The sequence below is a fragment of the Tachysurus vachellii genome, chromosome 3 (genome assembly GCF_030014155.1).
Source record: "Tachysurus vachellii isolate PV-2020 chromosome 3, HZAU_Pvac_v1, whole genome shotgun sequence".
NCBI classification, from domain to species: domain Eukaryota; kingdom Metazoa; phylum Chordata; class Actinopteri; order Siluriformes; family Bagridae; genus Tachysurus; species Tachysurus vachellii.
Genome location: NC_083462.1, coordinates 17,179,022 through 17,204,422, shown reverse-complemented (window position 1 = coordinate 17,204,422; position 25,401 = coordinate 17,179,022). Strand labels below are relative to the sequence as shown.

General features: G+C 39.6%; 1 protein-coding gene across 1 annotated transcript; it reads left to right on the top strand.

The window, feature by feature from the left end:
• The first annotated feature begins 4,299 nt into the window (after positions 1-4,299).
• On the top strand, positions 4,300-24,887 carry prima1 (proline rich membrane anchor 1). The gene is made up of 4 exons (XM_060866069.1): positions 4,300-4,866; positions 7,525-7,675; positions 11,408-11,543; positions 20,947-24,887. The coding sequence occupies exons 1-4, from the start codon at positions 4,786-4,788 to the stop codon at positions 21,047-21,049; spliced, it is 471 nt and encodes a 156-aa protein (XP_060722052.1). The 5' UTR covers positions 4,300-4,785; the 3' UTR covers positions 21,050-24,887.
• The last annotated feature ends 514 nt before the right edge of the window (positions 24,888-25,401 follow it).

Here is a 25,401-nt window from a genome sequence, read left to right as displayed (position 1 = left end):
CTGTCCCAGCAGGATTTTTCCACTGTTTTTTTGATTATTGCAAAAAAAATAATCTCTTTAACCAACACAACACAAGTTTATGATTCTTCTTTATGAATTTTGAAACCTAAATACAATCAGCAGAATTTTAAAGCTAACACGAGCCTGTAAACTACACCACACCCAGTCACATGACCACCAGTGAGCTTTCAACTCCTTCACTCTTTATTTTAAAAACCTCTTTATTAATACACACCATTCATTCATTCATTCATTCATTTTCTACCGCTTATCCGAACTACCTCGGGTCACGGGGAGCCTGTGCCTATCTCAGGCAGGCGTCATCGGGCATCAAGGCAGGATACACCCTGCACGGAGTGCCAACCCATCGCAGGGCACACACACTCTCTCATTCACTCACACAATCACACACTACGGACAATTTTTCCAGAGATGCCAATCAACCTACCATGCATGTCTTTGGACCGGGGGAGGAAACCGGAGTACCCGGAGGAAACCCCCGAGGCACGGGGAGAACATGCAAACTCCACACACACAAGGCGGAGGCAGGAATCGAACCCCAACCCTGGAGGTGTGAGGCGAACGTGCTAACCACTAAGCCACCGTGCCCCCCTAATACACACCAACATTGTGCAATTGCAGTGGATGAATCTGAACAAATGAAACGTTGGACATTTGCAGGATGAAACTGTCTTATTATTATAAACACAAGGTTGTAGTAGTAGATGAGTTTCCTGTTCATGTCCCAGACGTCCTCTTAATTTAAACCAAAATCCAATCAAAAAACTACACTGAGCTTTGAGTCCAGATTGTATCTGTGTTGGATGGGATTGTGGGTTAAAGTGATTAAAGTGTTCAGTAAAATGACAAAAAGCTACATCGTGCTGAAAGAAACCAGAAGCCTCAGTAAGAAAGAAGCCTCAGTAACCACCCCAGAGTTTCACCTTCAACTTGAGTGCTTGGCCCCCGGGACTCGCTTCCCTCTCCCTATATCCCCTGTGCAGCCCAGCAGTTAATAATGAATTAGTCAGAGGCTATGCTTTATCTCAATATCATTTTAACTCCATGTCAGGATACAAATCTGGATTTAAATTTGAAGTGGGCATGGCCCAGACTGGAAGTTTTTAATTAAATATAAACTGACCAAACCTCTCAGTCTTATTGCAAACCTTTAAACCCAACCAGGCATCCTGTCAAGCTTTTCTGACATGCTTTATATAATTAATTAATAAATAAATAAATAAATAAATAGATAGATAGATCGATAGATAGATAGATAGTTCTTGGCTATAAACAATGAAGCCACAGTAACCCAAAGAACCAGCAGAAGGAAAAAGAAGATATACCCAGCTGTTATGTTGAGGTGAGCTGTAAGTTTACGGTAAGGTTTTGATGTCTCTTATTTTGAAATTGCCACTTTTCGTTTGTTACGTCACTTGGTGTATCCACAGGTGCATATAATCTGTGAGTTTGAAAAAAAAAAAATAATAATAATAATCTGTGAGTTTGCGTGTGGATGGAGGTTGGAAGGGGGTGAGTAGCTGGGAAGTTCACTTTTTGTTGACCGTTTCTTTTGAACATTTCTTTGGATATACATTTCCTGTGAACGTTTCTTTTGATTTACAGTTTTTTATTTTTCATTTAGTTCATTTTTTTGAGATTATCTTATCTTGCCATCATTCTGCTAACATTACAATAAACCACCTGTATGCAACTGAAACGCGTCATCTTTAACTCCCTCTACTCAGTCTCTTAGCGGCTACTGGTTGCTGCTACAGAGCCATGATACATCACCCCTGGAGCATAGAGGGTTAGGGACTTTGCTCAGTGGGGAAGTTTTGTGGTGATGGGGCTTAAACCTCTAACTTTCTGATCAGTTACCATGAGCCTTAACCATTGCAGTCACCACAGTTCCCCATGATATGAGAAGAACATGCAGAACTCCACACCTGAGCTTTGCCTGATATTTAACTCATTGCACCTTCAAAACCTTGTGAGACAATATTTAGTTATGGAGCCATGCTCTCATCCGTCAGTCAAACACTTCTTCTGTAGCAACGTCAATGGAGATCTGGATACAGTAAATTAAACAAAGCAATGTAATCACTATGTCGGAGGTCCAGTGAGTAATGAAACACTGACTGACAGGATGGTTTGATGAAGCAGGTTACTGTTACAACCATAAATGTTATTTGCATGGATTCACTTAAAATCCGAGAAACAAGATCCTCTGCTAGAGCTGCCATAGACAATTGAACTGCTGTTACAGCAAACTAATCAACACCTTCTGACCAATCAGAACACAGAATCCAGACGGTCTATTGTATAACTGTTTCTCCAGAGGTTCAGTATCTCAGAAGTTAATAAAGGTCAGTGTATAATAATAATAATAATAATAATAATAATAATAATAATAATAATAATAATGTTTTGTTCTACAGTTTCAGTATCATCTCCAGGCTGAAGTCGATCATCAGGGCGTTTTTTTCCACTTCACAATTTCAGAAGGTTGTAAAAAATAAAAGTCTGATGGATCAGTGCACAGCCTATAAATTAAGATTCAATTTATTTGGAAGAGAATTTATAGCTTTGGCAGTCTGATGGAGGAACCTCATCTGGGGTTGTCACATCAGGGAGCACTTCTGTCTAATTAAAATAAGGAGTGGATTTTGTGCAACGCAGTAAAACTTGAGCTGTCACCATGATCCACAGAGAGAGAAAGAGAGAGAGAGAGAGAGAGACAGGAAGTCTGGTTGCTCTGATAGATTTTTCCAGCCAGATCAGAGCCATGAATTTTACAGAGGAGAGGAGGAGCGGCCGAGAGATTATTCACCTCTCTGCATTCTTCTTCTTTTTTTTTATTATTCTTTTTCGCATTTTGCTTTTTCCAAAATGTAATGTCACCAAAAATATTGGCACCCTTTTAAAAAAATGGACAGATAAATGGAATTGTATGGAATAAACAAAACGATCCTGATACTTTTTAATTTCTTTGTCCTTGTCATATTTTCTCCTCTGTCTCCATGATCAATGATCTTTCTGTCCAGAAGTCAGTTAGTGGCCAGTGCCAGTGATGTACACTCTCAGTTATAATGACTATTAAGGACAATCAGGGATCTTTTATAGCGTTTATTAAGATTTATATCATCTGCTAGGTGCTAGTAAAAATAAGTGTGTGATGAACAGTGTGTGGATTTCAGCAGCATGTAACACTTAAATTTGTCAATTCTTTTGCAAACTCTTTCTCTCTCTTTGGAGTTCATGAGTCTCCAGATTTTTCTCATCCATCCTGATGCTCTACGTCTGCTTCACATTTCCAGCATTTGGCAGACGCTCTTATCCAGAGCGAATTACGTTATCTCATTTTTTTCTACAACTGAGCATTAAGGGCCTTGCTCAGGGGCCCAACAGTGGCAGCTTGGTGGACCTGGGATCAAACTCACAACCCAACACCTTAACCACTAGGCTACCACAGCTGCTGCTGAGAACGTCCTCCAACATTGACAGACTGGAGATACTGAGCATGTGGATGGAAACACCTAGAAACCATGAAGATTTGGGTAGATGTTCTTCCTTTTATAGCTTTTGGACTGCGACAGCTAGGAACAGATATGTGCTCAATCTCCATCAGTAAACCAATTAATGATTTATAATCATTGCATTTCTTTCTGTTTGCTGCTGTAACAGAGAAATTTCCCTTATCTTATCTTATCTTATCCTACCCAGATGAGGATGGGTTTCTTTTTGAGTCTCTAAACTACTCTGCTGATAAAGCTCGTACAGAGACGAATGCGTCAGAAGGAAATCATACTGCACTTGATTTTAAACTAAATAGGTGTGTATTAATTGTATGCTAATGCTTAATGGAAAAATATGCTGGCCAGGCCACGCCCACACTAGGGTGTGAATATAGGATAAGTTTGTTAAACTGTATAGGGCTGCAGATGACCTATCATTATTACATAACACAGAGTCACAGAATGATGTGAGGTTGAGGTCAGGAGGATGACTGCTCAAGCTGGTTTGATCTGATTGGAAGGCTTCAGTAACCCATATAAACACACTGTACAACCATGGTGAGCAGAAAAGCATCTCAGATAGAACAGCCAGGGAACCTTGAGGTAGAGGAGCTACAACAACAGATTAACACACGTGTTACTGTACATATTCTTTACTGATTAACGAAGGGTGGCAATACTTTTACTCTGTATCCATAAGACAAGACAAGGCAGCGCTGCATTGCTATAAAGTCTCTATGAAACACTGATAAAATACTATGGAGTCTGAGATGAGGATGATGATGATGATTTTTTTTAATGTTATTTATTTATTTATTTATTCTAGGGGCGGGGCTTCAGAAGTGATGAAACGCTCCGCGTGCAGTTCTGCTTTCCAGCTCGCACACACACGCACGGACGCACGCACACACACACGCACAGAACGCGAAAACTTCAGATCAGTGATGAGTCCCGGAGAAGTTCACGGTTGGAGCCGCGCGCGCCAGCAGCGTGTGTGAGTTCACGCAGCGCCTGGAGCAGATTACGCCGTCGCTCGGACCCAGCGCGCGCTCTTCCTTTTCCTCTTCCCTCCTTCTTCTTCTTCCTCTTTCCCTTTCACCTTCATGCCACCCAGTGATGACAGATGTGGGCGACAATGTTTGGGGATCAGAGTAGCGAGCAGCTCACGAGGAAGTGCGCCGCCGCCGTTCAGCTCGCAACGCTGCGTTAAATCCGTCCGAACGGAAGAGTTTCGTGGCGCGCGCCGGACCGTCAACCTACCGCAGGGATGCGAGATTATTCTGCGCTCACTTTGGGCTTTCTGTCTTTTCTGTTCAGCCGCTGCTTCTTCTTCTCTGCGCTACTGCAGGTGAGTTTATGCGGGTAAAACGCGCATGATTTAATTACACGGTTGCGTGTTTACGTGTTTGCGCTAAAAATGAAAGATGATCTTTTAAAGGTTCCCAGGAGTTGGATCATGTGTATGTGTCATGAAGCAATAAGACAGAAGGTACGAATCCAGTGCGTCCGGTTCCAGTCAAAAATATTAATTTATGATTGAAGTGGAATTATGTTTTATTTGTAATTAAACTTTATATGATTGGATAATAATCCAGTGCGATTACAATAGAGATTACCCAAAGGTGGGTTCTAGAAAAGTTAAATCTCTCTCTCTCTCTCTCTCTCTCTCTCTCTCTCTCTCTCTCTCTCTCCCTCTCCCTCCCTAATTGACATGATTAACATTATCTAACCTTTCTCATAAGGAGATTATTACATAATAAAATCATATAATAATGTTAACTCTATTTCAATCTTATCATGATGAATATCTAGAAATAATATTCATTATAAAATTTATTTAATTTGTCTATAAACTCTATTAGACTCATCACATTAAACCAAAGTATTACATTCAAATCACTAAAACCCAAAGACAAATCTGCCTCTGGATAACAAATAAGTGGGTTATTAGTGTATTAATGTAAATATTTGATTTATTAGATTACACACAGATCCACACTTTATTAATAAACACAGCTGATGTTCAGGTGTTTTTCACTCAAGCATGAAACGGTGTTGAAATACTGACTGCTTTTAACGTCTTACATGCTTTGCACCTCTGAGTCCAGGATTTAGTCCCATCTCCTGTGTGGGTGTGTGTGTGTGTGTAGTTTGCATGTTCTTCATGTGTATCTTCCAGGTTCTCTAGGTTCCTTTTCCAGTCCAAAAAGATGTGTGTAGATTTTGGTAAATTGTTTGGTTGTTTGTTTGTGTGTGTGTGTGTGCATGCGTGTGCTTGTGTGTGGGGAGTGTGGGTGTGAGTGTATGTGTGTGCGTGTGCGTGCATGTGTTTGCGTGCGTGTGTGTGTGCATGCATGCGTGTGCTTGTGTTTGTGTGTGTGTTTGTGTGTGTGCGTGTGTGTGTTTTGGAAATCCTCACTTATGATAATTAAATGAGTAACCTGTATAATATCCATCTCCCCGAAGATTTATTTGACATTTCTCTTTGTGTTTCCGTGGTTTAAACAGCAGTAATAGACGTGTGTGTTCAGGTCTACTTACTGTAAGAACCTTGATATTAATAGGATTTGAGTGCATTAGCGAGCTGTGTTAGTTAGACAACAGCAGGTTTTTTCCTGTGATTCTGTACAGCTGTGAGGAAAGAAATGTTTTGTTGATTGCATCATTGACACAGACACTGGAAGACACTTGTATTCTCTTCTCGCTAACGTTTGCTCCTAGTGTTGAGTTTGATCTTTAAGATTAAACCCAGTCTGCAGTTTGCTTTGCACTGATTGTCATGGTTCTTCCTGAAACATGTCCAGAGCTCTGTGATTTGGTGTGTTTATTAGACTGATGTCATACACTGGAGATGTTGCTGTCGCAGCTTTTAGTTCAAGTAAATGAGCACGGAATCAGACTGATACCTGAAACCAGTGTCAGTATGGATGTGTCCCTGATTTAAGGCCATGTCCTCGTCTCATCTCTGCAGCAGTGAGACTCACAGGACATCACGGTAGTCAGAGAGAGAGAGAGTGAGAGAGAGAGAGTGAGAGAGAGACTTCACTTCACATTACTCCCACTCCTCTAGAGAACAGAGGGGCCAAGGGGTGTGTGGGAGCACTCTTGACCTACACAAACACACACACGCACACACACAGATACATATACACACACTTATCTCTGTGTGCAGTGCAGTGAGAGAGAGGAACACAAATAGCTTAAAATTATTTTAAAAACAAATATTATTACTACAGAAAAGGGGTTAATTTAAATTTTATAATTAAATAAATAAATAATTACATATTTCTATAAATAAATATTTTTGTATTTTAATTCATTTACGCGGGGGGGCACGGTGGTTGGGGGGGTCGATTCCCGCCTCCGTCTTGTGTGTGTGGAGTTTGCATGTTCTCCCCGTGCCTCGGGGGTTTCCTCCGGGTACTCCGGTTTCCTCCCCCGGTCCAAAGACATGCATGATAGGTTGATTGGCATCTCTGAAAATTGTCCCTAGTGTGTGATTGCGTGAGTGAATGAGAGTGTGTGTGTGCCCTGCGATGGGTTGGCACTCCTTCCAGAGTGTATCCTGCCTTGATGCCCGATGACGCCTGAGATAGGCACAGGCTCCTCGTGACCCGAGGTAGTTTGGATAAGCGGTAGAAAATGACTGAATGAATGAATAATTCATTTACACTTAATGGAAGAAGTAATAAGAAAATAAGGGAAAAATAAACTTGGGGAATATTTTTTTTTTCTTTTTTCTGTTTTCACATTGATCAATGAATTACTACTCCGTTATTTATTTATAATATATATAATTATATATATATATATATAGATATATATATATATATAGATATATATATATATATATATATAATTATATATATATATATATAGATATATAAAATTATTTAGATAGATAGATAGATAGATAGATAGATAGATAGATAGATAGATAGATAGATAGAAGACGAGGTGATTAATATGGGTGGGGTTCTTGACCTTTCTCTTGTCTTGTCCTCAGCACACTCATGGAGAACTGCAGAAGTCCTGCTCTAGAGCTCCGGCTGTTCACCTGGAGAACACATGCAACCTTCCCTGCTACTGCAGACCATATCCACTGTTACCTCCACCTCCTCCACCTCCACCTCCACCCAGACTCTTCTCTCCTACAGGTCAGACACACACATATACACACACATACACACACACACATACACACACATACACACACATACACACACACATAGACACACGCACACACACATGCAGATAGATAGTATATATATATATATATATATATATATATATATATATATATACTATGTAAATTTCATAATAGCAAGTGTTGAGTGTATGAGATGGTGTAGCCCTGATGGTTTGTGTGTGTGTATGTTTGTGGTGCATGTGTGTATGTGTGTGTGCGTGCATGTGTGTGATGGTGTAGCTCTGATGTTGAGTGTCCTGACACTGGAGACTCCGTCCATAAATGTTAGCTAAATGTCAACAACTACACACATGGGGCAACAACTACACACATCTGAACACTCTCACGCTGCACACAGGGCTGCATACTCACACGCTGCACACTGGTGTGTTTTGTTGCCAGATTACAGGAGTTTATTTTTAGTGTAACACCTGAGTGTGTAGACGAGGAGAAGTCGATTATTCACAATCGCTCTCAGGCTCTTGGGGAAGAACAAACTCCTTTTATCCCAAAAAAGGGCATGTGAGACAGACTGTGCTTCTCCAACTCGATACCATGGGGTGTGTGTGTTGGGGGGTGTCCTCAGGACCTCACATTAAATCAGCATCAGGTTCCATCAGACTGCTTTAACACCCTGATCAGTGATGGACAGGTTTAAATGATGAGGACTCACTACTATAAAAAAGATTTAGACTCATAATTTACTTCATAATGATTTGCTAATTTTTAAGAAAATACTTGATTTAGATTCCGTAATTATTTCTGACCAGGTTTATGAGATGTACATTTACACTCTTTCTCTCTCTCTCTCTCTCTCTCTCTCTCTCTCTCTCTCTCTCTTAATCATGATAAACTTTTGGACTTCTTTACCTCTGACAAGCTGATTCCCGTGTGTTTTAACCTGTGTGTTTTAACCCCATGTGTTTTAACCTCACGTGTTTTACCCCTGTGTGTTTTAACCCCATTAGTTTTAGCCCCATGTGTTTTACCTCTGTGTGTTTTAACCCATGTGTTTTAACCCCATTAGTTCTAACCCCATGTGTTTTAACCCCATGTGTCCTACGTCCTGCCTGAATAATGGAATGTGAAATCTGTGTGTTTGGTATAAACACAAGGTCGACCCACACAGCTGGGAGAAGACGTGAGATCTTCTTTCCTGTCTCTCTCCCTGGAGGCTCTGTCAACCTCACGCCCAGTCCCGTCTATCATCCTTCCTCCCTCCTCCTCCTCCTCATCCACTTCCTGAACTCCAGAGGATTGTTATGAGTTTATCACACTGTTGATTTCAGAGCATCAGTATAAATTAAGGGTTTTAAAATAATTACACATGACAAGAAAAATAAACATCACACCATGATACGCTGCTGAAAGACACTGACCCTGATATGCTACAGTACTACAGAAACTACACACACACACACTCCATTCTCTCTGCATCTCAGGCTTATCACTGAGAATATTAGTAAAACATCAGCCTTAGAAGATTGATATTTATTGGCTGAGAGCCTTTATCTCCATCATCTCCATCACTGGTGTGAAGTTCTATACCTTCAGATAAACCATTGTAGAAAATATTAATGTATACACCAGATCTCCTGCATGTGCAACCAGTATGAGCTTTCGTTTCTTTCCACTTCACATCTTTCTGTATTTTTATAAATGAAGGTTGAACACTGCGACCTTGTTTGTATGTAGTCTGTTCTTCATTGCTGAACTGTGATGGAGTGATGGAGTGATGGAGTGATTCTGTGCCTGCTGATGACTAACAGTAGTAGTCCGGGGGAGGCTGCAGTGCCTGCAGGCTCTGCATTGCCCTTTGCTCTGCTGCACACTGTCGTGAGTGTAGATGAGCCACCCACGGGGATGGAAACCCACAAGTGCTCCCGTCATCCAAAGTAAAATATATATGTGTGTGTGTGTGTGTGTGTGTGTGTGTGTGTGTGTGTGTGTGTGTGTGTGTGTGTGTGTGTGTGTGTGTTAGAGAGAGTGAGGGAGAGAGAGAGAGACCCAGTGCTGCCAGTCTGCAGTGTAGATAGTGAATTATGCATTTGATGTGTTGTTGTTGTGGTAATTGTGTTGCTGTAGTTGTGTTGTTGGTGTTGTAGGTGTTGTAGTTGTGTTGTTGTAATTTTGTTGTTTTAATTGTGTTGTAATTGTGTTGTTGTACTTGTGTAGTTGTAGTTGTGTTGTTGTAATTGTGTAGTTGTAGTTGTGTTGTTGTTGGTTTATGTTAGTACTGTGGTTATAAAATGAGTTTAGTTTTTGAAATGCAGATCTGTGTAACTGCATTAAAACAGGGAGCAGATATAAAAATAGTCTAATCTAATAAAGCATGTTATCATGTTATCTGTGATACACCCACTGCTGTCTAATCACACACACACACACACACACACACACACACATACACTTACATACACACATACACACACCCTCATTCATACACACACTCGCATACACTCACATACACACATACATACATACATACATACACACACACACTTACATACACACACATACATATATACACACACATACTCTCACATACACACACATACACTCACTCTCGCATACACATACACAAAGACAGACACAGACCCACACAAACGCGCACATACGCACGCACACATACACACACGGGCGCACATACGCACGCACACACAAGCACACACACATACGCATGCACAAACACACACATACACACACGATGAAAATGACATGATAGGACACAATAAAATCAGGAGCGATCGAGCAGCTCTGATAAATCTAAACTCTTTCAGATGTTTTTCTGCTCCGTCTCCTCCATCGTGTCCAAGGTTTTAATGCACATGTAAGTCACAGACTCTCAGTTCGGTCATTTCCTCATTTATTACTTTGTGGTTGTTCATTCAGCATTAATGAGGCGATTCATTCTGCTATTAGCGTTTAAACACTGTGCTTTAACAGTGTGTGATTATGTGGAGTGCAGACTGAGCTTGGTTTTGTGGTTGGTGCAGACTGAGCTTGGTTTTGATGCTCCTGATGTGAACATCTGGAACGTGCTGAAATGTTTCTGTGTAGGAAGTTCACTAAATGTGATGTAAAGAATCAACTTTTACAGTTACAACATTTCAGAGAATCTTTAAAACAATACTTAAAACGTTTCTCGATCTGGACTGAAAAACAAGGCATGAGGTTGCAGAATAACATCCTAAACATCATCCTGTAAGTGTTGACCTGTGATTAAATGTTGAAGATAAGTAAATCTCCCAGTTCACAGAAACATTAGCATTTCTCTGGCTCTAATGAACTCTCCGTAGTGTAACTGCTTATGCTAATGACAAGAGGAAAATGCTGAATCTGGAGCTCAGCAATGAGAAAAAGAGGGCGATGCAGCACTCGTGTGTGTTCATGCAGATTAACAGGGCCGTTAACTCCTCTCCTCTCCCGCTATTAAAATCTGCACTCGATAAAACACAGAAATCACAGGAAAACTTTAAAGTGGCACAGAAGGCGTGGCTTTGCCTGAAGCACTAATCTGCTTCTGTGTAATGGGCCGAGTGAAAGCACCTCTCAGATACGGGGATGATGTATGAAGTGGTGCAAAGTTTCCCAAAAACACCCCAGAGCTTTACAGGTGACGGAGGAGACGTTGTGGAGAAAACGATTCTCAACAGAACCTCATTTATTTTGTTCTCTCTCCTTTTTTTTTGTCCTGCAGTTGCTCCATCCATCGTGTCTCCACCTGTGAAGCCCTGGGGAAGAGAGGTGGAGATTTTAGTGCTGGGAACAGTTAGCTGTGCATCAGTCGTCTTCCTCTTCCTCACTGTCATCATCTGCTACAAGGCTATTAAAAGGTAGGAGTTCATTTCAAATCCACAGGAATCAAAAGTGCAGTTTCTACCCAGTGAGAAGGTATGTCCATATATGGAATGTGGGTGTGTCACTGTGTCCCTATATAGAATTTTGTGCACCTCTGATTGGCTGTGTCCATGTCTTTATATAGAAAATTCTTCAGATGATCATTTCATTCATATATGCATATTACATTTCCAGACATCAAAGTCCCGCCCACCTGTCCACATCAAAGTCCTGCCCACCTGTCCACATAAAAGTCCCGCCCACCTGTCCACATCAAAGTCCCGTCCACCTGTCCACATCAATGTCCCGTCCACCTGTCCACATCAATGTCCTGCCCACCTGTCCACATCAAAGTCCCACCCACCTGTCCACATCAAAGTCCTGCCCACCTGTCCACATCAAAGTCCCACCCACCTGTCCACATCAAAGTCCTGCCCACCTGTCCACATCAAAGTCCCGCCCATCTTTATTGTTATTGAATATATGATGTATAAGTGATCAGTGTGGCAGTACAATGTTGCTGTAATTAACTCTGCTGTACATGTCGTTCTTTTATTCTGTCACTTCCTGTAACTTGACCTGTCAGGAGAAACGCTGCCTTTCATAATTATTACAGATTTAATTAACACGCCAACATCTGATTCTTCATCCGGTCACAGAGCAAGTAACCAAGTTCTTATGTGATTTCAACAAAAACTTCATCAGACTCAAAGCTCTTAACGCTGAGAAGCAGAAGATTGTGTAAATACTAAAAGAGACTAGATCAGTTTGTAAAGGGAAAGTTGGTTCTAAAGTCGAACTTCAACCCATATTTACTCTTGCGATGTGAGTCATATTTCAAAATGTTTTTATTGATGTAATTCACTAAAACAATTACTGGATTTAACATTGAGCTGATTGACAGCAGAGTAAAGACTATACTTCATAAAGTTGTAAGAACTGTGTCCTTCTTCCTTACCAATGAGCGTCAGTCAGTCAGTAAAAAAAGACTATAAAATGATCTATTTCCAGACCATATGTCAGACTATTAGGTCTTATTTCATCAGTATGTATCCATCTTTTTGCTTTGTGTACGTTCCTCGGTTCCTTGGTTTCTTGGTATCAGTGAATTTTATGTCTTATTTATGGATCTCACTTGTGGATCAGCTTCTTGCCGCCAGTCTTTACCTGTGTACTGACCATTTCCTGCTCTATTAATCATTTTTTTTTTAACTCAGTCACTGAGCCTTCTTTGTTATAGTGAATCCATCCATCCAACTCCATCCTCCATCTGAACCTGATCTGCAAATCAGACTCATTATTTATACATGAATACTGTGCAGTTGTTTAATTTCTGTCCATCTGCAGTTAAAGAGCATTCTGCCATTTTGTAGGATGTTTTTAATTTGAGATTCTAGTGGATTCTGAGGACAGACAAAGCATCTCTGAGGCTCTGAGGTGAAATGAGACGCAGCATTGATGCATTTTATCCCGGCGCCGTTCCTGATCTTAATAATCCATAACACAGTGTCAGTGGAACAGCTGAGAGAACGAAGAAATCACCGACACGTTGTAGCTGCAGAAAGCTTGGAGATAAAGCAGATAAAAAGTGCTCAGGCTCCCGGGCAGATGCTCCGATAAGACTGGGGTATTAACAAGCTTAGTGTGAAATGTCATGCCGAATACAGGAGAGTCAGACATTACTGTAGTTCATCTTTACTAACTCTTAACTAGCACTTAACTAGCTGTCTAAATCAGATAGTCAAGAATACTGAAGTGTAAGGATTACTGAAATATCCAGAATACTGAAGTGTGAAAAATACATAAATATACTGAAGACTAAAATATACAGAATATTGAAGGGTAGAGAATACTAACCTGTCCAGATTACTGAAATGTACAGAATACTGACCTGTAGGGACTACTGAAGTGTACTGACTACTGAATTATACAAAATACTGAACTCTAAAACATACTATAATGTACAGAATTCTGAAGTGTACTGAATATCTTATATTATATTCTGTTAAACAAAAAAACATTACAAGACTGTAAACAATATGTATGGCTGAAAATACAAAACCGGTTTCTGCTATGAATCATGGGAAAATTCTTAGCGCAATGCTTCTACCTCTAGTGCACATTTTGTGTATTATATTTAGACGAGCAAGTGAAAGATCAGGAGCCTCGTTTGTCTTTGCAACGTGAAGTGTTCGTATAACAGGAGCCAAAACTGGAGCCTAAAATCATCTTCTGAAAGTAAAACACATCCTTATTTCTGGATCATTTTCACCCATGTTAAAATGAAATGGTCCAGATGTTAGACGGAAGCCAGCGGAGCTCCAAGCTAATGTTTACACATGAACGTCTGGCTGAAAATGAACCATTTATTAAGGCCTTCTGTCGAGTGCCTGCTCTTTGCGTTTAAACAGAGGCACATTATTAACGCCGCGTGTCGGAGTCGTTCTGAACAGACCTGCTGAATTCCCTGAGGACTTCTGGAAAGGAAATCGACTGTCGATGGGGAACATGCCAATGAGCATGCCGGGATGGCCAGAATGAAGATGAAGAAGAAGAAGAGAAACACATTAGTTCTTCTCTTTTATATGCACACAAAAGCCGCAGCATTTATCCGTGCTCTAATCACTGCTTTATGGATCTCCGTTCTCTGGATCACTTACTGATTTCAATTTAACAGAACTAAAGTCCACCACAGATTTCAAAATTCAGAACTCAGAATGTGGTTTAAATCCCTTTCTGAACTGAAGGACACTGAATAATAAAATATATTGAATACTGAATATACAGAATATTGAAGTCTACAGAATGCTGTTGAATCTGCTGTGAATCGTGGGTCGATTGATAGTTCTAGCTTTAGTGCACCTTGTTTGTATAATATTTCGATGATGTTCAGTAAGAGGAAGATCACAGACATCACAGAGGAAGATCATCTCCTTATATGAGACGTATGTATGAGAATGAAACTCAACACCTTCTGACAAATCAGAATACAGAATTCAACAGGTCTAATCATAAACACGTGGACAAAATTGTTGGTACCCTTCGGTCAATGACGGAAAAACTCACAATAGTCACAGAAAAAACTTTAATCTGACAAAAGTAATAATAAATAAAAGTTCTATGAATGTTAACCGATGAAAATCAGACATTGCTTTTCAACCATGCTTCAACGGAATTATTTAAAAAAATAAACTCGAGTCTAACTGAAAATGAACAAACAAGTGTATGAAACATCTCCCTCCAGGTTTCTTTAAGTGTCCAGTCCAGTCCACTGCACACAGTTTTCCTCTCACGGTTTCACAGCTCAGTAAATTTCCAGTAGTATTTTATTTTCTCCCTTATAAACACGCACAGGCTCTAAAAATAACGTTCTGCCCTCTGTAACAGCGAGGACATTCCCCTCCGTGTAAATCTCTTCTCTTCATGAATAAATATGGTAAATGGGTGGATCCTGGACACCGTGTGATTTCGCGTCTCGGCTGTAATTGGTCTCCTCGGCAGCAACAAAGATTCTGGCGAGGTTCTGGCGAGGTTATATTTAGTTCTGCAGGAACACGTAGATGGGTTTCCCCGATAAAAACAAAGCAGGCTATTGCTAGGAAGTCTGGTGTTTTGCTGGAACGGGTCACAGAGTGTCTGCTTCTTCTGACAGCCGTGAGGTGTTGCAGAGAAAAAACGGAGCAGGAGAAAAAGGAGTGAAAGAAATAAACAGAAAAAATTGGCAGTGACATGTGCCAGTGTTCACTAAATGTCATGTTTAATTCCACTGAAAATACGTTAGATTTGGAGCTGATTTGTTTCCTTTGGGGTATTGCAGTATAAAATCCGAGCCTGAATCTGACTCCTGAAGCCATCTGGTTTCACAGGAGAGCAAATACGCTCTGCTCTAGGTTCCTGCAAGAGCCTGAGTATGAAATATTGATTTTTTTTTTGTAGCCATCTGCATGTGTACTACAGAGCCTGTATTATTCATAGTGAAGGTTCCTGATTTAGGTTCTGCTCTGATGTTCTTGTTTTTCTGAATGAGAAAAGCCTTTTTGGTGTTGAGAAATGCTCAGTGAAGTGAACAGCTCCAGCTCAGATCTATATCAGGCCACCATTAGAGCTATATTTACCTCAGGCTGTGTTTAACTCCATAAATATTACATTAACCCCAACTATTTAGAGAACAGAGGACTATTTCTGCATTATTACACATCGTTATTATTATTACTGTTAATAAACACACAGGTCTGGATTGATGTCTGTGGAATTTTCAGTGGTGAAACCGCAAAGAATCATAAACTCAGTTAGTTACAGCTTCACCTCTGATACTAGAGACTCCTTCCATCAATATTAAGTAAACATCCATCGTCGTCATGGTAACAACAAGTCTACTTTATCACACCATCCTGTCGCTTTGTATTGTGTTGTAACGTCACCAAACACAGTGTTTTATTCCTCGTGTCAGTTTCAGAGTGTGGGACATGTTTTTAGAGCTAACAGATTAACACAACATTCCCTCAAGTCTGATTCGTTTAATTAAACTGATGAATATGTAAAGACTAATTTAACTGTAAAGACATCGCTGAATCGATTTGTTTTCTGCAGCATGAGAACATGTTTCTTGTTTGTTGATGTTCTACAGATGGAGTTAAGATGTTGTTTTTTTTTTTCTTCTGATGTTCTTGTCTGATCCTGTTCTTGTGTGATTAGATTTTGACCGTGAGTCATGCTGTCTCTCACGCGCTCTCCTGTCACGGTGACATCCAGCTGATATCTAAAGGCCAAAAACATTTAGTGTTTCAAATAAATGATACATCGCCAAACAAAAAGCTTCTTCATCTCACTGAATCTCCATCAGGACACAGATACCGAGGATAAGTAAGAGCTACGCCGAACAAAACACATAATTATTATTATTATTGTTATTATTATTACTGTTATTATTACTATTATTATTATTCTTATTCTTATTATTGTTATAAATTAAAATAAAAATGTATACATGTTGCCCTGCGATGGGTTGGCACTCCGTCCAGGGTGAATCCTGCCTTGATGCCCAATGACGCCTGAGATAGGCACAGGCTCCCCGTGACCCGAGGTAGTTCGGATAAGCGGTAGAAGATGAATGAATGAATGAATGAACGAATGAATACATGTAAATGTAGATATATATACATATAGATGTGGAATGCCAATGAACTATATAATAATAATAATAATAATAATTGTTAAATCTTTGTAGGACACATTTTGTTGAATTTTGTTTCTTTAAAGTTAAATTATTACATATAATAATTATTACATACAAAAAATGAGTAAAATAACAAAGTGGTCCATGAGGAGAGCCATGTGGGATACTGGTGTGTATTAAAAGCAGTTGTTTGTATAACTGTGTGTTGTACGTGTATAGAGGACTGCAGACATCTCTTTGACACATGGTTAGTGATTCACTGAGACATTTTTTGGGCTACATTTTCTGCATTTTTCTTGAATATGCAGGTGAACTCTAAAAATTGTAGGATCCTCATGTTGTCTGTGCTGCCTAAAGGCACTTTCTCAGAGGTGAAATCACACTGGGTCATGTGATCACTCGAGATTAAGACAGCTGCAGCTTTAGATATTAAATTAGTTTTATGCTGGAAGTAACTCTGAGAGTATGCAGTCTCCCTGTAGAACCTTTATTTAACCTTAATGCTCCTGGCTCTTGAGAATGATTCATGGAGACAGTACAGAGTGGTTGTTCATCTCGTCTGTCCTTTTTCAGTCTGTGCTGTACATCGTCCTCACCTCTGTCTCTCTCAGCACATCGTCCTCACCTCTATATGCTTCTTCTCATCTCTGTCCAGCTCTCAGCTTACATAATGCTGCTAAGCTCCACAGTGGTCTGAATCAGCACACACTCAGCATTCCCTCACGCCTTCCTCCATCCGCCGTCCTCCCTCTTCTTCACCCTGCTACTGATCTGATCTTTCTGTCAGCATTTCTCTCTATCATACAACAGCTCCTGAGAAAGCTGAAATGAAAACGCTGTGGCTTGGATTCTCGGATCAGGGAGAGAAATACAGACTGAAATTCTGTACAGAAGTACTTTTGTCTGGAATATCCTGTTCCACAAGAAATATCCTGTCCTTCTAAAAATGTCTTGTTCCTTCTAGAAATGTCCTGTCCTTCTAGAAATGTCCTGTTCCTCAGGAAATGTCCTGTTCCTCCGGAAATGTCCTGTTCCTCCGGAAATGTCCTGTTCCTCAGGAAATGTCCTGTTCCTCAGGAAATGTCCTTTTCCTCAGGAAATGTCCTGTTCCTCAGGAAATGTCTCATTCCTCTAGAAATGTCCTGTTCCTCAGGGAATGTCATGTTCCCCTAGAAATGTCCTCTTCCTTCTAGAAATGCCCTGTTCCACCTGGTTACAAGGTGTTTGTTGATGCTTACAGCTCATTCATACGTACAGTGAACTCTCCAATAAACTTCTTGATTAACAAAGTCTGCCATCATAGACATGGTAAAGTTTCTGTAAAGATATTCATCAGTTATAGATGTAACATGTCTGGAAAGAGTCTCCAGTGTCAGTGCTCTGTACCAGTCAGAGGTAAAGGTTTTGTGATTAGACAATAATAAAGCCCTGTATATCAAAGAGGATGACTCGAGCTGGTCATGTTGTTCCTCTGCTCTCCGGTTAAGTGTTTGTTCTCCGTCTGATAAACTGTAGACGCGGAGCACGAGTGTTATTGTGCAACCTTTTGTACACAAGGCAGAAGATTTCCTGTTCGATCAAATTTTTCCAGCTTGTTTGCATTTTGAGACCAATGATGGCAGTAAATATAATGCTGGTACAAATGGTTTCAATCAAACAATATGTGATGTACTAGAAGATCTTAGGGTTTTATATAAACGGCAGAAAAACAGATCAGACACATCAGAGCCTTAACATTAATACATGTTTTATATCTGAATCTGTTCTCAGTATCGTCATCCCAGGACACGCACACGTCTGATTATTTACCTGCCTGAGCAACAATGAATAAAGCACTTGGTGATGTTACAGTGATGTGGTCATGTGATGTAAACGTTACCTTTTGTAATACAGCCATTTAAAAGCACTAGTATTTTTGTGAGTATAGCATTTGATCCAGACTGTTATTCTCTTAGTGATTTGTTATATTTTGTTCCCAGAATTAAACTAAAGTTAATATATTCGTTAGATTAGTCCATGGAGGTCATGACATCCTACAGGTGATGTGAAGGATTCTTCATGCAGAGAAAGTGTGTTCATAACATAATAAATAAACATTCAGCTCTCAAGATCAAGATGGTTCACCTCCAGTGACCACAAAGACAAACTCTGTTAATAAACAGCTTCGTCTCAGGGAACATCACCACACTCCAGACACAATCCAGAGGAATCTTCTCTGAGCTTTTCCTCTTGAACCCTTCAGACGGTCATTTCTTCTCCTCCCCTGAGCGACAGACATGTCAGGATTTTTCCCGGGGTATAAATCACACTGAGGGGATGAACCCTGCAGGCCTCACGTCTGCTCGCACTGCTTCTCATGACAGATGTTCCCTGCAGAGCGACTAAAGAGTCTCATCAGTCCTGCCTGAGGGACGGGATCGTGTTAGTCACGACAGGCTTCTCCTCTTCTCCTAAACATTTAATCGATCACTCTGTGATCAGTCTGAGGTGTGTGAGGAGCGGACAAACACCACACGTTGCCCAAAAACATTCACAAAAAATAGAAAAACAAATTTCTTTTTATTAAGAAAACAGTTGGCCTCCGATTGGTCGTTTTCTTTTGTCGTTTCTATAGCAACCGCTCATTCGACGGACTCTGGGGATTACATACATGGGATGTGGTAGCCTAGTGGTTAAGGTGATGGGAAACTGTTAAGGCTACCACTCGGAAGGTTGTGAGTTCGATTCCTACGTCCACCGAGCTGCCACTGTTGGGCCCCTGAGCAAGGCCCTTGACCCTCAATTGCTCAGTTGTATAAAAATAATATAAAAATGCAAATCGCTCTGGATAAGGGCGTCTGCTAAATGCTGTAAATGTATACACGTGTAACAGTTGATACAGAGATGTTTTATTTAGTGGTTACAGAAGGAGTCTCCAGTGTCCGAGTTTTTCCCGGCATCTTCAGGACAGGGGATGTTACGCTTTGTGTCGTTTTGGCTTAAAATAATGAGACACTTTTTTTTTTTAGATATTTATAGATGCTACACCATTACAACAGAGAACAGGAACATCAGATCTAAATTATAAAAAGTTTATTTTCATGTGTAGCTGGACATGTTTTTATCTTCATATTGTGTCCAGATGAAGTTTCTACTGATCATCATGGCTATGGCGGACCCCACAAATATTCCTCCAGCATTTGACACTGTAGTCAGTTTATTCATCCTGAGAGAATATCTCATGGTTCCTATTTTAAATAAAAGCTCTGCATTGGTCCCGATCTGACTCTACGTCCTATCAGCCTCAGAGAAAATAAAAAACTCCCTGTGATCTTTTCCTCCGCTTCAGTTCTTCCTCAGTTCTTCAGCATCCTCCCTGAACATCACAGGCATGTGTTTACCTGTTTTAATGAGCTCAGGTCATGTTTATGAAATTAGTCTCAGCCTCCAGACATGTCTCAGAGGATCAGCCAGCAGACGGAGCAGCCTTCAGAAAGGTCAGGTTGTTTTCGTCCTCCTCGCCTCGCCTCGCCGCTGAAATCTGGAGTGGCAGCTCGTTCAGTCGAGACGCTGGGTTTACTCACATTACTGAACAAACACCTTCCTTTGACTATCATTAAAAACCAGACGTCATCCACAGGAGCGCATTCACAAGAAGTGACTGATGTGTTTGATGTTAAAAACCTTCATATCCTTTGTTTATACACATTTCCATATAAGGAAAACGAGACAAAGTGAACCTCGATTAAGATGTGAATGTCTTTATACACGAATCACATTTATTCAAATTTCACAACAATTTTCTGGGCATTTTGGGGGAAATTCTGATCCAATATAAACCTATAAGACAGTTTCAATTTGTAGAAAAATAATGGCACCCTATAAAAGGAGGAAGTGTTAGCATGAGACTGTGGGAGTCGCCACACTGCAGTGGCTGAGCTGCATTATAGCAAGTGAGTTTTGTAGGCAGGGCTAAGTGTAAATGCTGTGATAAATCTGATCTAATCTGATCATCTGTATTATTTTGATCTCTTTTTTTTAATGTATTCTTGACATTGTACTGAATCTGTAGTATATGAAAGATTTTTCAGCCCAATATTTAAAAGTTTTGATTTTATTTATGGTCAATTCTTATACTTTGTCTCTTCAGATGCAGAATCTTTCCACCCTCTGGATCCTTCATGTGGATTTATATCACTGTTGTTGTTTTTTTATAAATCATAACAGTTTTTTGTCTTTCACAGGAAACCGCTACGAAAAGAGGAGAACGGGACGAGCCGAGGAGAATACGCCATGAGCTCTCGCTGCAAGCAGACTGCGGTGGAGACCAACAACACTGGAGTATAGCAGAAAGAGGAAGTCACTGAGGCTCCGTCATAACCAGGAGCTGAAAAGTCGTCAGAGACGCAATAACTGTATCACAGCAGCAGTGATGGAGCTCTGAACCATGGCTTTGTTTAACTTTTTTTTTTTTTTTTTTTTTTTTTTTAAACTTTACATTGTGATTGACTTGTGACAAAATAAAAAGGCAAATTGGACGAGTGAAGGAACAGTAAAGAATTAGTGGAGGACGAGTGAAGGACAGGTGGAGGACGAGTGAAGGACGAATGAAGGATGTGTAAGGCCATGTGAAGAACAAGTGGAGGACGAGTGGAGGATGTATAAGGCCATGTGAAGGACGAGTGGAGGACTGTGGAGGATGTGTAAGGCCATGTGAAGGATGCATGGAGGAAGAGTGGAGGATATGTAAGGCCATGTGAAGGACGAGTGAAGGACATGTGGAGGATGAGTGGAGGCTTGAGGCTCATTGTTCTGTTAGACACTGAAGGCTTCAGACCTTTCACAAGACTTTAAAACTCTCAATAAACCCAACAACACATGGCATGCACTTTCTACTGAAGGCATCGTCTCTGGTCTCCTCACCTCCGCTCTCTCCGCACTGTCCCCATGTCTCCTGTAAATAAAGTCAGTATCGATTGCAGATGCCGTCTGAAGCTGGGATGAAAGTTAAAGTGGAACTCGATGAGGAAACAAACAGGTGTTTTTATTTCTTTTATTTTATTTGTATGACTATGCAACTGGAAAGGATTTAAAACCCTAGTGGTGCATGTTCATGATAATAAAATACGTTAGCATAAACTGCTGCTAATCACTCTGACGTTTGCTAACGTACTCGAAGGCTTTACTCTGAGCTAATAAGCTGAACACACCTCATTCACTGCACACAAACTGACTGTTAATTAACCCAGTATCATTAAGGAAGCCAAAAAGATCCAAAACAATGTGTTGTGTTTTTTTTTGTTTGTTTTGGGGGATTCAGATTATAATGGGAAAGATTTTCTTTACTTTACTGTCTTTGTGTTAGTGTTGTTTATATGTAATTGTTGTTTATTGTTTTTATTCTTGTTCTTTTTTCTGTTCTTCTATTTCATTTATTTGCATTGGGAATTATCTTTTGTTTCCTGGTGTTTTTAGGCAGTTATTCTGTTTGGTGTCATGTTTGTTTTTTTGTTGTTTGTTGTATTATTGGATGTGCTTTGTTTATTTTAGGCTTTTTTTGTGTGGGTTTGTTTGTTTGTTTGTTGCTGTTGTTTTGTTTTGTTTGCTTGTTTTAAAGAAACATATTCCATCCTTCAGCAGTAATTATTAATCAGACAGTAAAGTCAGGACCTGGAATTAGCTTTAAAGGGGAAAAAAGAAGAACGATAAAGAGTTTAAGAGTTAAATTTATTTATTCTCAAACAGAATCCATGAGTTTGTGTGAAAAGAAACTTTGTGTGTATTGTACAATTTAACACCAAAAAATAAACAAACATTTAGGAAAATATTAGAGGAAACAGTTTAGTGAAAAAAAAAGTTTATTTTATTTTAATGTAAAATAGAGCTTGAAATAATGAGATAATAACTTATCATCCTTAACACAACATCCTTAAACTGTGGTGACTTTTTGAACCACTGCTTTGTTTCATATGAAGTTAAGAATATGAATTTGTTTAAAAGCGTAAAATCATTTCCATGTATTCCATAACAGAGCTGTTACCACTGATGTCTCAAACACTACAAATAAGCTACATAACACGTCGTTCTTCTGTTGTTAGACCTGAGGGCAAAAGTTTGTGCTGGTTTGTTTGGTTGCCTCTCGATATGACTGCATGTTTATTACACAGTCGAGTTACGAGTGAGTGGGAATCACAACCAGCTTCCACCAGAGCTGGAGAAGAAGATAAACACAAATCAATAGAATCACAAAGACAAACTGACTCTAAAAATGAAAAAATAAAACTGTTTAAAGTGCATTCAGTAAGTTCAGCGGTCATAAAGGTCAGATATGAAGCTCCTGCTTTATTCATTCTTTCAGAGTTTTTTTCCTTCAGGAAGCTTTCCAAAGCTTTTAGGAGGATAAGAACCTTCTCTACACAAAGAACCTCGAAAGACCTTTTTTTCCTGAGAAAAAAACAGATGGCAAAATGCTGAACATCCTACACACTTCCCCAGTTAAAGCATATAAGCTTGAAAAAAAGAAAATTGTGGGATTCCTACATCATCCTTTAAAGGGATTTTTGGTTAATTATATTTCTCAGGCATGTAACAAACACCTCACTTAACATTTATTACAGCCTCAACCAGAAGATATATAGAACAAACATATATATATGTGTGTGTGTGTGTGTGTCATTTTTAATGAAATTGAAACCCATAATAAGTCTCAGATTTATTGGTGTATAAATTTTACTAGGTGTATAAACTCGGATTTCTGATCTAAACACGTTCCAGAGCTTCAGCTTGTGAGAACATGGACGTCAACAGGAAGGACAGACTTGTATAAAACATCTGTGTGATTAATGATCAAAATGACTAAAATAACTCTCTTGTTCTTCTTAAAGACGATTACAGTCTGGCTGAAATCTACAGAATTATGTTACTTTAATTATGTAACACAAAATCTACATATTAAGTAACACTGGGCTTTAAATGAGTGTGTGTGCGCGTGCGTGTGTGTGTTTTCTTGTTAAAGAATTTCATGTCAATGAACAAAAATGGCCCTGCGATGGGTTGGCACTCCGTCCAGGGTGTATCCTGCCTTAATGCCCAATGACGCCTGAGATAGGCACAGGCTCCCCGTGACCCGAGGTAGTTCGGATAAGCGGTAGAAGATGAATGAATGAATGAATGAACAAAAATGTAATAAAATAAGAACTCATAATGCTAATAAAGCCTAGCTAACTCTATATCCAAGCTAGTTAGTGAAACCAGACATCTTTCTGCCTTTTGTTTATGCTAAACGATCTCCACACATCTTCATGATCTTCTGACGTTAGTTACCTAATTTAGTTTACGCAAATTTTTTGTTCATGTCCCACCACAAGAGGGTGCCTGTGACTGTGTAGTACACAAAAACTTTCACTGAACAGTTGAAGGCATCACCAGGATGGTCCAGAGACCTTAAGTGAATGATAAGTGAACAATAAAACACGCATTCGTGCTAAACCTCCTGAGTCCTTTAGTATATTCAGATATTAATAAGAGTAAAATCACTCTTTTTCTCACTGTTCTGAATGTAATGTGGATATTTTGTGTTGATTATGAAAATTAAATTAAATAATTTCGAAGAGCACAAACTTTTGCACTCAGCACACATCTCCACACATTTCTTTGTGTATCTTCTTTTAATAACATTCATAACATTTTGGTTTCCTGATCCCATCGTTTATGTAGCTCCTGCTGGATCTGAGGACATTTACAACTCCACAGATGTGATGTAATGGTGGAGATGTAGTGCTCCTACACAGCAGTGAATCACTCCAGGGTTTAAATTCAGTTGTTTATCAGATGTAAACGACCAGCAGTACACTCTCGCTCCATCTCACACTCCATCATCTGCTCCAACACACTCAACATAAACATGTATTATAGTGTACAAACCTTTACTCACTGATATATTGCATGAATGTAAATATGGCTTTTGCCTTCTGGACCGTGTCATGTACTGAGCGAGAGACGTGATGTCTGTGGAAGATAAACTATTTATCAGATCTGAAGAAAGTGTTGTTGTTTGTCTGAATCAAGGCATTAATGTATATTCATCACATAACAAAATGTCAGACGTTATATATTCTGTGCATTGATCGAACTCTGCGAAATGCTAACTTTTTTAATTTGAAATAAAACTGTATTGTTAAATCTAAGCCAATGTTGGTAATTATTGTGATTATCATTTCATTAACATTTCAGTAGACTGTAATATATTGTGTCTGTGTGTTAGTGTGTGATTATGAGTGTGTGTTAGTGTGTAATTATAATGAGTGCGTGTTAGTGTGTGATTATAATGAGGGTGTGTTAGTGTGTGACTATAATGAGGGTGTATTAGTGTGTGATTATAATGAGTGTGTGTTGGTGTGTGATTATAATGATTGTGTGTTAGTGTGTGATTATAATGAGTGTGTGTTTGTGTGTGATTATAATGAGGGTGTGTTAGTGTGTGACTATAATGAGGGTGTATTAGTGTGTGATTATAATGAGTGTGTGTTAGTGTGTGATTATAATGAGGGTGTATTAGTGTGTGACTATAATGAGTGTGTGTTAGTGTGTGATTATAATGAGTGTGTGTTGGTGTGTGATTATAATGAGGGTGTATTAGTGTGTGACTATAATGAGCGTGTGTTAGTGTGTGATTATAATGAGTGTGTGTTGGTGTGTGA